The following is a 14,476-nucleotide window of genomic DNA, read 5'->3' as shown; positions in this document are numbered from 1 at the left end:
GTACGCTGGCCTCTTCTTCCGACACAACTTCCCACCACACTTTGATTCAACTGATCAGGTTCCCGCTGCTTCAGTTGTGAGAACACAGGCCTGTGTCCGTGGGTGCAGCCCTGGGCGCACAGGGCCCCTGGGTTGGAGCACGGGGTGCTCCCTCATAGGTCCCATGTGAATACGCTATTTGGCTTTTCCCCACAGAGGCCTAATTGCCTCGTGTGTGTGTGTGTGTGTGTGTGTATGTGTGTGCGCGTGAGTGTGTGTGAGATACAATTTTAAGTTTAGGAAGGAAATCTTCACTTCCTTTCCTCCACGTGCTCTTTGCCCCACACAGAACTGTACCAGCTTCTCACTCCTGGTCACAGCTCCAGGGCCTTGTGAGAGCCTGGTGCCCACTCATGGGCTCCTGGCCCAGGCCTGACTGGTCCCTGCACATCCTCTAAAACTCAGCCTGGGGGCTTCCTAGGTGGCGCAGTGGTTGAGAATCCGCCTGCCAATGCAGGGGACGCGGGTTCGATCCCTGCTCCAGGAAGAACCCACATGCCACGGAGCAACTAAGCCCATGTGCCACAACTATTGAGCCTGCGCTTTAGAGCCCGTGAGCCACAACTATTGAGCCCATGTGCTGCAACTACGGAAGCCCATGCGCCTAGAGCCCGTGCTCTGCATCAAGAGAAGCCACGGCAATTAGGAGCCCGTGCACCACAATGAAGAGTAGCCTCCACTCAGCACAACTAAAGAAAGCACACGCACAGCAACAAAGACCCAACACAGCCAATAAAATAATAAAAATAAGTAAATAAATAAATAAATTTATTAAAAAAAAACAACAACTCAGCCCAGCCTTCCTGGCCTCCCCGGGCTCCGCAGGCACCAGCAGCCATGCTGGACACGGCCAAGCACTCAGTGCCGTCCCCACAGACCTGCTCGTGGGTCTCATCCGACCAACGTCAGCCCCTTGGAGCAGGAGCCCTGGAGCCATGTGTGAGCCCGGCACACAGCACACAGCAGCGACTGGACATGGAGGCAAACTTAAGAAGCGGCAACAACTCGAGGAGAATCAAGAGGTAGACTGACTCTAAGAACAGCAGGAGATCAGGCAGGACAGGAGGAGCAGGGGTTGCTTCCTGGAGGAGGTGCCTGCTGTCAGCGGGCCTGGGGGCACATTGGTGGGCAGGCAGCCGAGGCTGGTGGGCTGAGGCAAGCAGTAAACCCAGGGCCTGCCCCCTGGGCCAAGGCCCCCAGGTGACTGGGCACTCCCATTTCGGTGGGGGACAGCCCTCCGCTGGCAGAGGCCTGGCAGCTCCTGAGCCCTGGGGAGAAAGGCTGAGGGAGGCGTGGGGACCACGCGGGCAGGGGTGGGGTTCCCAGTCCTGCTCTCCCTCTACGGTCTCTCGTCGTCACCCTCACCACAATAATGACCCTGAAGCCAGGCCAGGGCCACGTGCCCCCAGCACCCAGAGGAGCCACTTCCGGACCTCTCGTGTTTAGGTGAAACCACAGCACTGCAGCCCAGGGCAGTCAGGCGGTCCAAAGCGTTTCTGCTGAGTTTCCAAAGGGCCCCGGCAGCCTGGGATGCCCAGCCCTTCAAAAGACGAGGCCCTGCAGCACCCACGAGGCAGACACAGCCCGGCAGGTGCACAGAAGGCCGGCTGTCAGGCTGGACGGCGGTGACAAGAACAGCAGATGCGAGCCCTGGGGTGGGAGCCCTCGGGTCATCACCGAGGCTAAAGGCAGCAAATCACCCTTTTCACCAGCATCAGGCCTGATGACTCACTGCTACTTACCAGGCGCAGCTCTTTCCTCCCCAGAAGATAAGAGAGTGAGCAGTGCAGAAGGTGTCAGACCCGCAGGAGTGAAGACTGACTCTGGGTGTGCTGGGGAGCGGGGGGGCTCCAGGGCGCAGGCCCTCCACGCGCACCCCGCCACCAAGCCATCCGCTGCCCACGTCGGGAGGCCTGCCGCCAGAGCCTGCAGCCACAGTGCCCCCGCTTGAGCCCACGCCGGGCCGACAGCTGAGACCATGGCCCTGGCGGCTCTGAGGCGGGCTCCAGGCTCATCACGAGCAGGGGTTCTTGCGTTGGAAGCTCGTCCCAGAACGAACACCGGGCTCCCGTGGCAGGGAGGGGATTCTCTTCTTGGTGTCTTTATACAAGCCCTGCTCCTCAAGGCAGAACTGGTCCAGGAGAGGCCACACAGGCCTGGCCACCAGGCTACACTCTCCTGACCTCTCCCTCGACTCCCGAGGGGCTTCACCGATTCAGCAAGGCCGAGAGGGAGAAAGGACTTAAAAAGCCCAGAGAGCCATGGCCAGGCAAGGAGGGGAGAGGGTGGGGGAGGGGAGGGGAGCAGGCTGCTCTGCCCAGGTCCTGGGAACGGAAGCGCGGGGTGATAGGGTGCGGGCGGAGGGCTCCCGCAGCATCTCACAGCACAGGAGTGGCCCCCAGCAGCGGCGTGATGGTGGGAGGAGGCTTTGGTCAGCCCTCACTTCTGCACGCCCACTCTCCCTGCACAGGCTGGGGGAGCCCTGCGGGTTAGGGGCGTGAGTGGTCTGACTGGTGTCTGGTGCATCACGAACACCGTCAACGTTCACAGAACGAGCTCCACGGGCCGCGAGTGACTTCTCCAAGTCACAGCCACACTGCAACACAGGCACACGAGCAGAGCCACCTCCGCCGGGCCTGTGGGTGACAGCAAGACCTCAGGCCCACCCGCAGCCTACCTGCCCCGTAGACCACCGCGTACACCACCTTCTTGGTCTGCTCCCTATCTGCACGCGTCACGCGTTCCGGGGAGACGTCCTTCCTGCACGGAAAGATGACACGTCATCAGACATGTTGGCACCTGTCCGCAGGGTCCTCGAGGGTCCGAGCCACACGCACCCCTCACACCAGCCACGTCACGGCCAGGCCTGTCATATGGTAGGGGAGACAGTCAGCGTCTGAAGCGTCTGGATCAGCCTGGGCCCTCCAAACAGAGGCCAGCCAGGTTCCGGGGTGTTCACACCCAAAACCACAAAGCGGCTCCCCCGCTGGAGTGCCAGCCTCACGGGAGGAGGCCCGGGGCCCGGGGCCCGCCTCGGGGTGCCGCGGTGGGGGGCTAGCTCCTGGCCCTTCTGCAGGATTGGATGAGCAGCCTGTGCCTGGCCTCCCGCAGGAGGAAGGGCCAGTGGGCGAGCCCTGTCCTGGGCCCCAGCGCTCAGACAGAGTAAGAACCAGCTACACATCTGACAGGGCATAACCATGCCGGTCTCCACAGATTAAAGTTTGGTCGGCAAAGCCTGGGGGCCGGCGGGCACCCGGGGCCCCTCCTCCTTGCTAGGCCTTCCTAGCCTAGCCTTGCACACGCCCCAAGTCTCCCTGATGGAGTGAGCACATCAGATTAGCAGAGACACACAGACAGAAAAGGAGGAAGAAAAAGACACCAGGAAGAGGAGCCTGTCCCGACCTCTGTGGGCGGCTCTGTGCTGGACCCTCCTGCAGTGCTGGCCGTCACCCGTGGCCACGGGGTGAAGCCTAGGCTCTGCTCAGGGCTTTGGAGTATGTGGGCTGCCCTGGGCCTGCACGTGGCTTCTAGATTTCCCGGTATACACGGGGCTCTGAAGGCCCTATTTCCCAAAGACCCTCTCTCCCCAGCTTTTCCTCCAAAGTTTTCAGGCTATTTGCCTCCACTGAGATCTTTTGTTGAAAGGTGGACCTCAGGATGTTTTCCAGCAACATGGCCACCTTTCTGCCTGGAGAGAGTTCCGAGTTGGGGAGACAATGCCTGTGTCAATCCTTCAGCAGCCCCCAGACGAGTTGGAACAGACAAACACTGTTCTTTGCAAATAAGGTCTGCTTGCTGTCTCTGGAAGCAGGGGCAGGGTCCCACCCTGGGCAGGGAGCTGCGAGTCACAGGCATGGTGTGGGCCGAGGGGAAACACCACAGAGCTCTCCTACTGTTTTCAGTTGCTTTTTTCTTGATTCAGCATTGCATGGTTGCTGTAAACTGCTGATTGTTTTTCAGCGCTCTGACAAAGTTGGTTCTGACAGTTTTTGGCTTCATTTTTCGATGTTTCTGTCGAGAGAGAGGCCCTCAGAGCTGCCTGCTTCACCGTTTTCACTGATGTCCTAGAGTTCATTCATTTTACCACCTGATTTCTAGTAAGTACCGATGCATTTCTTTTTGTCCTTTTCCTTCTGTTAAGCTATTTTGCCCACTTTAAAAAAACCCCACCCTTGAACTTGTATTGTCAACAGTTGTATTTAGATAAGAAGCAAAACACCAAAATGCTGCCAAGCTCAGAACGAATGTGTGCCAACCCCTATGTCACCAGCTACCCTTGGTCCTCACTGAACCCCCTTTATTTTGGAAATCCCACAGACACCCCAAACCTGCTCAAGAAAGACAGTGCTGAAAAGCTAACCTAAGACTAGCTTCCCCATTACCTGACCCGGCCACCTGCAGTGACAGCAGACCAGGCCTTGGCCCAAAAAAATGGGTCTGGTGACACTGCAGGGAGGGGACGAAGGAGGCATTTTGGAGCAGGTTCCCCTCAACCAAACCACACTAGCCCCTCCACTCTACCCGGAGCTGGAAAGTTGTCTGAAGAAGCAGCATTAACTCTGCTGGGACTTGCTTCTTCCCAGAGTCAGAGTGTGACAGAATTCAAACCACATGATCAGTAGATGCTCTGGACACACATCGAACATCATGTTCTGATAACAGGCAACACACTTTCTCCTTGAGCACGTAGGGCACACGCACAGTAGCCCATCGTGCGCCAGGGCACACAAACCTCAAAAGGCTGCACCCTGATCACAGAGCAAGAAAACTGGAAATTAAAAACAAAACCCCCAAAAGCCCATCTACCTAGAAATAAAACAAAAACACTCCTATCAGACAACTTTTGGTTGAAGAGAAATATAAACAGAAATCATGTAGTTTCTAATGCAAACACCAGAACCAAGGGATTGCACTAAAACAGCAAGGAAATTCATATCCCTAAATGCCTGTATTAATAAAAATGAAAGAATAAAAGCATATGAATTAATGCATATATATGGAATCTAGACAAATGGTACTGATGAACCTAGTGGCAGGGCAGGAATGGAGATGCAGACATAGAGAATGGACACCGGGGGGAGGAGAAGCTGGGACGTGGTGAGAGAGTAGCACTGACCTATACACACTACCAAATGTAAAATAGATGGCTAGTGGGAAGCTGCTACAGAGCACAGGGAGATCAGCTTGATGTTTTCTGAAGACCTAGAGGGGTGGGATGGGGAGGGTGGGAGGGAGGCTCAAGAGGGAGGGGGCATGGGGATATATGTACCCATGTGGCTGATTCACTTTGTTGTACAGCAGACACTGACACAATACTGTAAAGCAATTATACTCCAATAAAGATAAAAAAATAAAAATAAATAAATGCAAGGGAAAAAAACAAGCAAATCAAAAGAATACACAAGAGATGAAATAAAGCTAGATTAAAGATGGGAGCAGAAATTTAATGAGGAGCAGAAATTAAGTAGAGATCAGCAAAACAGATCATTAGTAAATAAAAATTCTGGTTCTTATAAAAAATAAACAAACCATTAGCTAGTTTAATCCAAAGGGCAAACACAGATATACAAAATAAGAAACAACAGGGGAAAGTTGCAGCAGATATGCAGGAAGTTAAAAAAAACCTTAAAAATTATTTTGCACAATGTTAAATTTTAAAACCCAGGTGAAACAATTTCTTAAGAAAGCACAGTTGTAAAAACTGACTCCAGTAGAGATGAAAGTTGAACAGAACAATGTCTTAAGAAGAAACAGAGAAAGTTATTAAGGAGCTATCCCACAAAAACACCAGGCTCAGATGGTTTCAGGGGAGAATTCTATCAAGACTTTAGAGACCAGAGAGTTCCCATGCTGTACAAATTGCTTTCAGAGTGTAGAAAATTAACAAAAACTCCCAAATTAATTTTATTAAGAAAGTATAACCAAAACATGATAAAGAGAGCATAAAAAAGGAAAATTATAGACTAACACTGCCTATGAGTATTGATCGATGTAATCTTAAATAGAATATGTGCACACAGAGTCCAGCTCTACTGTAAGGAAACAGCACCCCATGGCCAAGCAGAGTTTGTACCAAGACAGCAAGCTTGGTTCAGTGTTAGGAAGTCTGTTAATATAATTCACCACATGAATAGGACTAAGGAGAAAATTACATAATCATCTACACAGTTACTGGAAAAAATTCCACGACAAAATCCAACCCAGTTCAGTCCTACTCCTAATAAACAGGAATAACTGGATACGTCCTAAACTTACAAAGCATCACACCTCACTCCCAAAGCCAGCTTCTTATTGTGGGGAGACTCCCAGACAAGGATGCCCACTACCTCCACTAGTGCTAACACTCTTCTCGAAGTAGAGTTGACCCTTGAAGAACACCAGTTTGAACTTTGTGGGTCCACTTATATGTATATTTTTTTCAATAAATAGATTGAAAAAAATTTTGGAGGTTTGCAATAACTTGAAATAACTCAGAGATGAACTTTGTAACCTGAATATTGAAAACAATTAAGAAATGGTTATTATAAAACACTTAAGCATAGAACATACATGGTGCATTGACCGTCGAGAGAGATGTAGACAAATGTGACGCTACGGTATGAAATCACCCCTGCATGAATGAACTGCAGTGCACACCGAGCTGCTCTAGGGATTTCGTAGTCTCCTCCTGCTGCTACCGTGCTGAGCTCAAGTGTTTCGAGTATCCACTTACGATGCCCTGTGATGCTGGTCATTTCCGCGCGAGGACTTGGTCTCTCCAGTAAGTCGGGAATTGCAGTAAGAAGTGATCGCTCATGGTTCTCACACGTTTTTCATCATGTTTTGTGCAATATCGTGACCCTTCAGTAACACCACGGAGCCCATACGAAGTGCCACAGTGACGCTGGGAGTGCTCCCAAGAAGCAGAGAGAAGCCATGACGTTACGACAACAAGCTGAATCTCATGATACGCACCGTAGATCGAGGTCTGCAGTTGTGGTTGCCGCCATTTCAAGCTGAACGAAACCCAGCCAAGGAGCGTTGTAAAGAAAGGAAAGGAAATTCATGAAGTAGTGGCTGCAGCTGTTCCGGCAGGCACAAAACCTTGGACTTTTGCAAAATACCTCTTTATCTTGTATTGAAAAGTTAGCTTTAACATGGGTGCAGGATTGCTATAGACTCTATATGATTTAAGGAAAAGTGAAGTCATTACAGGACAACTTAAAGCAAGAGGAAGGTGAAGGATCTAAAGCTGGGTTTTCCCTGGTGGCGCAGCAGCTGAGAATCCGCCTGCCAATGCAGGGGACACGGGTTTGATCCCTGGTCCAGGAAGATCCCACCTGTCGCGGAGCAACGAAGCCCATGCACCAGAACCACTAAGCGTGTGCTCTAGAGTCCATGAGCCACAACTACTGAAGCCTGAGCACTTAGAGCCCGTGCTCCGCAACAAGAGAAGCCACTGCAATGAGAAGCCCCTGCTCGCCACAACTAGAGAAAACCAGTGCGCAGCAATGAAGACCCAATGCAGCCAAATAAATAAATATATTTAAAAAATTTTTTTGAAAAGATCTAAAGTTGGAGAATTTAATGCCAGAAAAGGATGGTTTGGTAATTTTAGTAAAAAGATTGGCTTTAAAAGCTGCTGCTCCTGTAAAGATAACAGGAGCAGCAGCTTCTGCTGAGCAAGAGGCAGCAGATGAGCTCCTAGAGGCTGTTAAGAAAATCACTGGGGAGAAAGGACGTCTGTTTGAACAAGTTTGTAGTGCAGACCAAACTCCTTATTCTGGAAAAAAATGCCACGAGGGGCATTTATCAGTAAGGAAGAAGCGAGCAGCAGGGTTTAAGGCAGGAAGGGATGGGCTGGCTTCACTCCTGTTTTGTGCGAGTGCCATCAGGTCTATAGTCAGAAGTGCCCTCCGCTGTCAAGCTGCTGACCCTGAGCCTTGCAGGCAGAAGAACAGCAGCTGCTGGTCTTTGGTTGCTCAGCGAGAGGGCCTGGACAATGAGAGCCCTTTTCTGGATTGGTTCCATCAAGGCTCTGTCCCTGAAGTCAGGAAGCACCTTGCCAGGACAGGCTGCCTTTAAAGTTCTTCTGATACTGGGCAACGCCCCGGCCGCCCAGAACCCCATGGGTGCAGCCCCGAGGGTGTCAGTGGCCCACCCGCCCCCAGACAACGTCCGTATTCAGCCTCCAGATCAAGGGCCACGAGGACCTTCGAGGATCCTTACACATGTGCTCTACGGAGAGGGTCATCCACGCTGTGGGAGGGAGCCCCGACAGGGAGAACATCGTGGCACCTGGGAGGGTCACAGCATCGAAGGTGCTGCCCCTGTTACGGAAGAGCCATCACACCCCAGACAGTAAGCGCCTGCCGGAGAAACCTGTGGCCAGGTGTCGTGTGTGACCTCACAGGACTTATGACAGAGCCGATCAGGGAGATGGTGAAAGAAATTGTGGGAGAAAAAAGATGAAGGGTACCAAGATATGGATCTTGGAAAAATTCAAGAGCCAACAGACACTGCACCAGAAAAGTTAACCGGCGACTTGATGGAGATGAGAGCTCCCCCACCAGACCAGATGAAGAGGAAGATGCAGGAGAAGCAGCACCAGGAACAAACTGACGTTAGGTGACCTCGCAGAAGGGCTCCGACATTTGAGACTTCTTTTATGACCTGGATCCTCTATGAAACTGAAGCACATGTTGGAAGAAGGCTTGGTGCCACATCTTCGGAGACATGAAAAAGCAGAAAATCAGGCAGAGATCATGATGTGTTTCCGTGATGTTACACTGGGCGTGCCCGCCTCCCCGCCTCCCCCTCCCCCCCTCAGCTCATTCAGCGCAAGGACGACGGGGGTGAGACCTTCGTGGTGACCCACCTCCACTCGCTGAGCAGTTAGTCGACGAATCTGTCGTGTATGTCTTTGTGCTCATCGCATCGCCCATCATTCTTTTAGCATCTGTAGAGATTCTGCTGATGTCCTTTTTTTTTTTTGGCTGCGCTGTGCGGCATGTGGGATCTTAGTTCCCCAACCAGGGACAGAACTGCGACCCCTGCCGTGGACGCTCGGAGTCCTAACCACTGGACCTCCAGGGAAGTCCCCTGACGTACCCTTTTTACTCCTGATGTTAGTAATTTGTGGATTTTCTCTTTTTTTCCTTGATCGCTCCCTCCAGGGGGTTATCAATTTTATTCATCTTTTCAAAAATCGTGTTTTTGGTTTCCTTGATTTTTTTCTATTTTTCTGTTTCTGTCACATTGGTTTCTGCTCCTCCTATCTTCCTTCTACTTACTTAGGATTTAAGTTATTTTCTAGCTTCTTAAGAAGGAAACTTAGAAGCTTTGATAATTTATTTTAGACTTCTATTTTTTTTTAATTTATTTAATTGGCTGTGTTGGGTCTTTTTCTTTCTGCTGTGTGTGGGCTTTCTTTTTAGTTGCAGTGAGTGGGGGCTACTCTTTGTTGTGGTGTGCGGGCTCCTCATTGCCCTGACTTCTCTTGTTGCAGAGCACGGGCTCTAGGTGCGTGGGCTTCAGTAGTTGCAGCATATGGGCTCAACAGTTGTGGCTCATAGGCTCTAAAGTGCAGGCTCAATAGTTGTGGCGCATGGGCTTAGCTGCTCCGCGGCATGTGGGATCTTCCTGGAGCAGGGATCGAACCCGTGTCCCCTGCATTGGCAGGCGGATTCTCAACCACTGGGCCACCTAGGAAGCCCTCTTATTTTCTATTACAAGCATTTAATGACATAATTTTCTAAGAACTTCTATAGCTGCCTCCCAAAATCTTTGACATGTGTTTTCATTTTCATTTAGCTCAAAATATTTTCTATTTCCCTTCTGACTTTTTTCTTTGAACTATGGGTTATTTAGAAATGTCATCTTTATTTCCAAATATTTGGGGATTTTCTATACATATTTTGTTCTTGATTTCAAATTCAATTTCACTGTATTAGATAACAGAGCGTCTACAATTTCAGTCCTTTTAAATTTATTAAGACTCGTATTATGGCCAAGCATGTGGTCTATCTGGAGGAAGGCTTTATTGTGCATGTAAAATGTAGAATATTCTGAGTTGCTGATAATGCTATTCAGGTCTTCCATACACTTTCCGACTTTCCTTGTACGTGTTATTAATTATGGAGAAAGTAGTGTTGAATTCTCCAAGTGCACTTGGGGATTCGTGCCTTTTCCATTTCGGTTCTACCAGGTTTGCTCCATGTATTCTGAGTCTCTCCTGTTAGATGCACCCTATACAGAACTCTTATGTTTTCTTGATGACTTGGTCCTTTTACGAAATGTCCTTCTCTGTCCCTGGTAATAGTCTTTGTCCTGAAATCTAATTTTCTGGTACTAACAGAGCCGTTCAAACGTTTATCTGATTAGTCTCGATCCCCTGGTTTCTAATCTATGTTCTCATCCACTGAACTGTACGCTGTGTCTCCCGTTACCAGTTCCAGGTTCAGGGAGAGGCTGGGGCTGTTGTGAAGAGCACGTCTCTCTGGCTCTGTATATTGTGCTCGGACACAGCGATAGGGAATGAGGCCACCTGTACTCTCGTGGGATTGCACACCAGGAAAAAAGTATTAATTTTTCATTAATTGCATTTACCTGCTGCAGTGACCACTAAGAAGTAGATACAGAGCAGAAGGTCCATAAACTAGCACACCTAGAGCTTGAAAGCATCTTTGAGAGGCTGGCATGTGTATTAGTTTTCTGAGGCTGCTGTCACAAACTGCCACAAATTTGGTGGCTCAAAATAAGGGGTATTTATTCCCTTACAGTTGTGGGGGTCAGATGCCTGAAATCAGCACCACTGGGCCAAAACCAAGGAGTCAGCAGGGCCCTGCTCCTGCTGGGAGCTCTAGGGGAAGAACCTGTTCTGTGCTTCTTCCAGCCTTTGGTCACATCACTCTGGTCTCCCTCCTGTGGCCACGGGGCCTCCTCCCCTTCTCTGCCTGTGTCAAGTCTTCCTCTTCTGGCTCTCACAAGGGCCCTGTGATGGCATTTAGAACCCGCTCCGATAATCCGGGATAATCCTCTCATCTCAAGATGGTTAACTTAATCACACGGCAAAGATCTTTATCCACGTAAGGTAACCTTTACAGGTTCCAGGGTTTAGGATGTGGATATATTTTCGGGGCCATTATTCAGATTACCACAGCACATGAACCATAAAATATTTAAACCATAAAATGTTTACACAGTGAGACCCAGGTTTTGAAAACAAAAAACAGAAAAACAAAGGAATGGGAATGAAAAGTACAGAAGTGTGTGTACCAGAGAGAGACAGAGGCCAAGACAGAGGGAAAGAGCGGGTAGGAATGAATTCTGGCCAAGTGGAAACAGGATGTGGGATGAGGGACAAAATGCCCCCATACATGCCTTCCCTTGGTCAACGGACAACAGACGGATGTAGGTGCAGTGTGCTGTCCAGAGGCCAGGGTGCACGACAGGTCAGAGGAGCCCCAATTCAATGAAGCCAACCCTGGATTCCAGTTCCGTTGGTGACAAACAGAAAAATGAAATGAGATCTGTACAAAAATAATGTAAGTAAAATTCTACATACATCCCCTGTCAAACCTGTGCTTGGCTTTGCAGTTATGCCAGAGGCCATCCCTGGGCAGCTGAGAAGCAGGGGAGAGACCGCAATCAGCCCTGCAAGTGCCCAGCGAGACAGGCAGAGAGTGCAGGGGGCCTGCTTTGCGCCTGTGGGCACAGGAGGCCCTCAGGGGCCAGGGCAGATAGGGTAGAATCCCACAGGGAGAAGCAGGCCAAAGCTCCTCACTGTCTCCATCAGGGCTGCCAGGACAGGCCTCCAGTCTGGACCCACGTGTGGCCAGCAGAGGCGGTCAGCAGTCCAGGGGCAGAGGGAGAGCAGACCGGCCTGGAAGGAATGGGCTCCTGGGTGTCCTCTTCTGAGGTCCCACCTGGCGCGCCTCCCGGGAGCTGTGGCCGGAGATGTGAGAGGTGTGCCGGGATGCCTCTGTTGGTGAAGAGCCCGACTGCTTCAGCACCACTGAGGGAGTGTCCCCACTCCCCCAGCATCCTCCCCCGGCAGCTCCAGGCCTGCTGAGCCAGGCTCTTTGGTCAAGGCCAACCCAGAAAAGTCCCCACCCCCCTCCCCGCCCAGAGGCGGACGGGAGAGTCCAGGACGCGGGCTCTTTATTGCTTTGTTTCCTTGGTGAAAGGGGGTTATCGCAGTGCTGGAAAGGCCCCGCAAACACTGTCAGGAGAGAAGGCCCAGCCTTTGCTAGCAGAGGCAGTGGCTCTGTGTGAATTCTGTCCCCGGGATGAGAACAGCACCCAGTTCTGGTGACTTGGTGACGGGAGGAAACAGGAGCAGCAGGGACTCAGGGCCAGGCTGGTTCCCAGAGCAGACTTGCTGTCATGCAATATTGCCATCGTGAACAGGGCTGCGATGCAGCGGACAGACAGGAGCCAGAGGACGATGTCAGGCGTTTGCCTTTGACTCTGCCGCCCCGCCTCCCTGAAACAACTCCCCTGGCCAGCCAAAGAGTGAAGGGTGGGCCAGTTCCATGTTCTGGGGCTGAGGACCAGCTTAAACCACAGGCATCACCCATCCTTTGGAGGTTTGAAAGCACTATTTGGCCTGGATTCTTTTTTTTTGGTGTTGGTGGAAGTGCAGTTCTTCCTTCTTTTTCTGTTTCCACTGAAAAGGTTATTGGTCTTTTGGGCTTTCTGCCTCTCCTTGGATACCTGATGGTAATTTATATTTTCCTAGAAAAAGATTCATATCATTAAAACTTACATATTAGTTAGCAGAGAGTTGTACATAATAACCTTTTTTGCAAGAGATAGTCCTTGGAAAAGACCTGTTAAGAAGAAAAACTTCTGGCAGATGAGGAAAAAAGAACCGCACAAAATATTATAAGGGAACACTGCCTTCAGAAATCGGAAGGAAAACCGTCTCCAACGTAGAATTCTATCCCCAGCCAAGTTGTCAACCAAAGGTGAGACATTTTCAGACAGGTAAGGTCTCTAAAAATTAACCTTCCAGGTAGCATTTCTGAGGGAGCCAAACAAGGATATGGTCCACCAAGACCATGGAGTCACCCAAGAAAGTAGCAGGAAGTGGGCGTCCAGGACCTGGGTGGGGCGGGACCCTGGAGGGTGGCACTGAGCCGCGCGGTGGACAGATACGTGCCAGGCCTGGAGGGCCACCAGTCCAGATGGGAACAAGCGGAGGCTCCCGACCTTGATAAACATCTGCTGGGTGAGAAAGCTCGCCACACAGAGCTCCTCAGAGAAAACTTCAGAAGATGTGTTCCACAAGGAAAGAAACCACCTCAGGATGTGCTATGAGAGACTTGAGAGGTAAATGGAGCACAGTATTTTGGTAAATTCATTGTTGGCTTTTCCTTTCTCAAAAAAAACTTAGATGAAATGAGAGAGAGAAATCTGTAACTGCATGACAGAAACGCTAGACAACAGAGGAGTGCAGTGGAAAGGGGATATGAAGGGGACATGAGGACATGCTAAATTATGTGTTTTATTAGAAAGAAGACGTAGATATTGATCATTTTAAGTAACCCAAAGGTGAACAAAAGAACGCGAGTATTTACCCTAACACCTAAAACAGTGATTGGAAAATAGAAAATATTCATATAAGTATTTAGTGAGTGAATGAGTTAGAAAATGAATAGATATGATTCTGAAGGGCAAAAAGCATAAGAACAAATTTTAAATATATAACTTTTAAACAATCTGGAGAGCTGTCTACTCTTGGTAGTGGCAGACTAGCATGTTGTAGATCAGTTTCCACATAGAACAATGATAAATGCTGGAGAAAACATTAAAAACCATCTGTATGAAGGCATGAGAGAACAGTAAGAAAAAAGCCCAAGGCAGTAAGAACTGGAAAGGCCATGGCTTCAGAGAAGGGGACATGTAGAAACGTAAGCCTGATGTCTGGGGCCACACTCTCCCTTGAGGAATACTCTAATTTTGAAGTGATAGTTTAAAGGCTGATTTCAGCTTCCTGAAGTCCATGGGACAGGGGAAAAACTTGAGGTTCCAGGCTTCTCAAGAAAGACGATCCTTGGTACTCTAGGGGAAAATGTGATTTTGAAATGTGATCTTGAAATTTCAAAAGACTGAAGCCCTTCTTCCCAAAGGATCAATCCCTGAGTGGACGAAGGCGATCTGCTCTCAGTCTAGTTGTCCGCTAGAAGCAAAACTAAACCAACTATATTCATAGCTGTAACCTCTCATTTTCATTCATACTATTTGATCCAAAATCACCTGGCATCCCAGGAAACAAGATCAAATGACTAAAAACCAAGAGAGAAACAACAGAAACAGATCTATGGGAGACATAGATACTGCAGTTATCAGTTGTAGATGGCAGAATGACTGTGATTAATATGTTTAAGATATTAGATGACAAGCTGAGAATCTGAGTAAAAAACTGAAGCCTACACAAATTAATTAAATGGCA

The 14,476-nt window shown here is 49.8% G+C and overlaps 1 protein-coding gene across 1 annotated transcript in view; it reads right to left on the bottom strand.

The window, feature by feature from the left end:
- Positions 1-14,476, bottom strand: part of POLN (DNA polymerase nu) — a 169,196-nt gene that overhangs the window by 19,944 nt on the left and 134,776 nt on the right. Inside the window, exon 20 of the mRNA XM_057704662.1 lies at positions 2,717-2,799. Within this exon, the coding sequence (XP_057560645.1) occupies positions 2,717-2,799 (83 nt within the window). The remainder of the gene's footprint in view (positions 1-2,716; positions 2,800-14,476) is intronic.

The sequence above is a fragment of the Hippopotamus amphibius genome, chromosome 13, assembly GCF_030028045.1.
Source record: "Hippopotamus amphibius kiboko isolate mHipAmp2 chromosome 13, mHipAmp2.hap2, whole genome shotgun sequence".
Lineage (NCBI taxonomy): Eukaryota > Metazoa > Chordata > Mammalia > Artiodactyla > Hippopotamidae > Hippopotamus > Hippopotamus amphibius.
The sequence above is the reverse complement of the archived record's forward strand: the minus strand, read 5'-3'. Positions and strand labels throughout refer to the sequence as shown.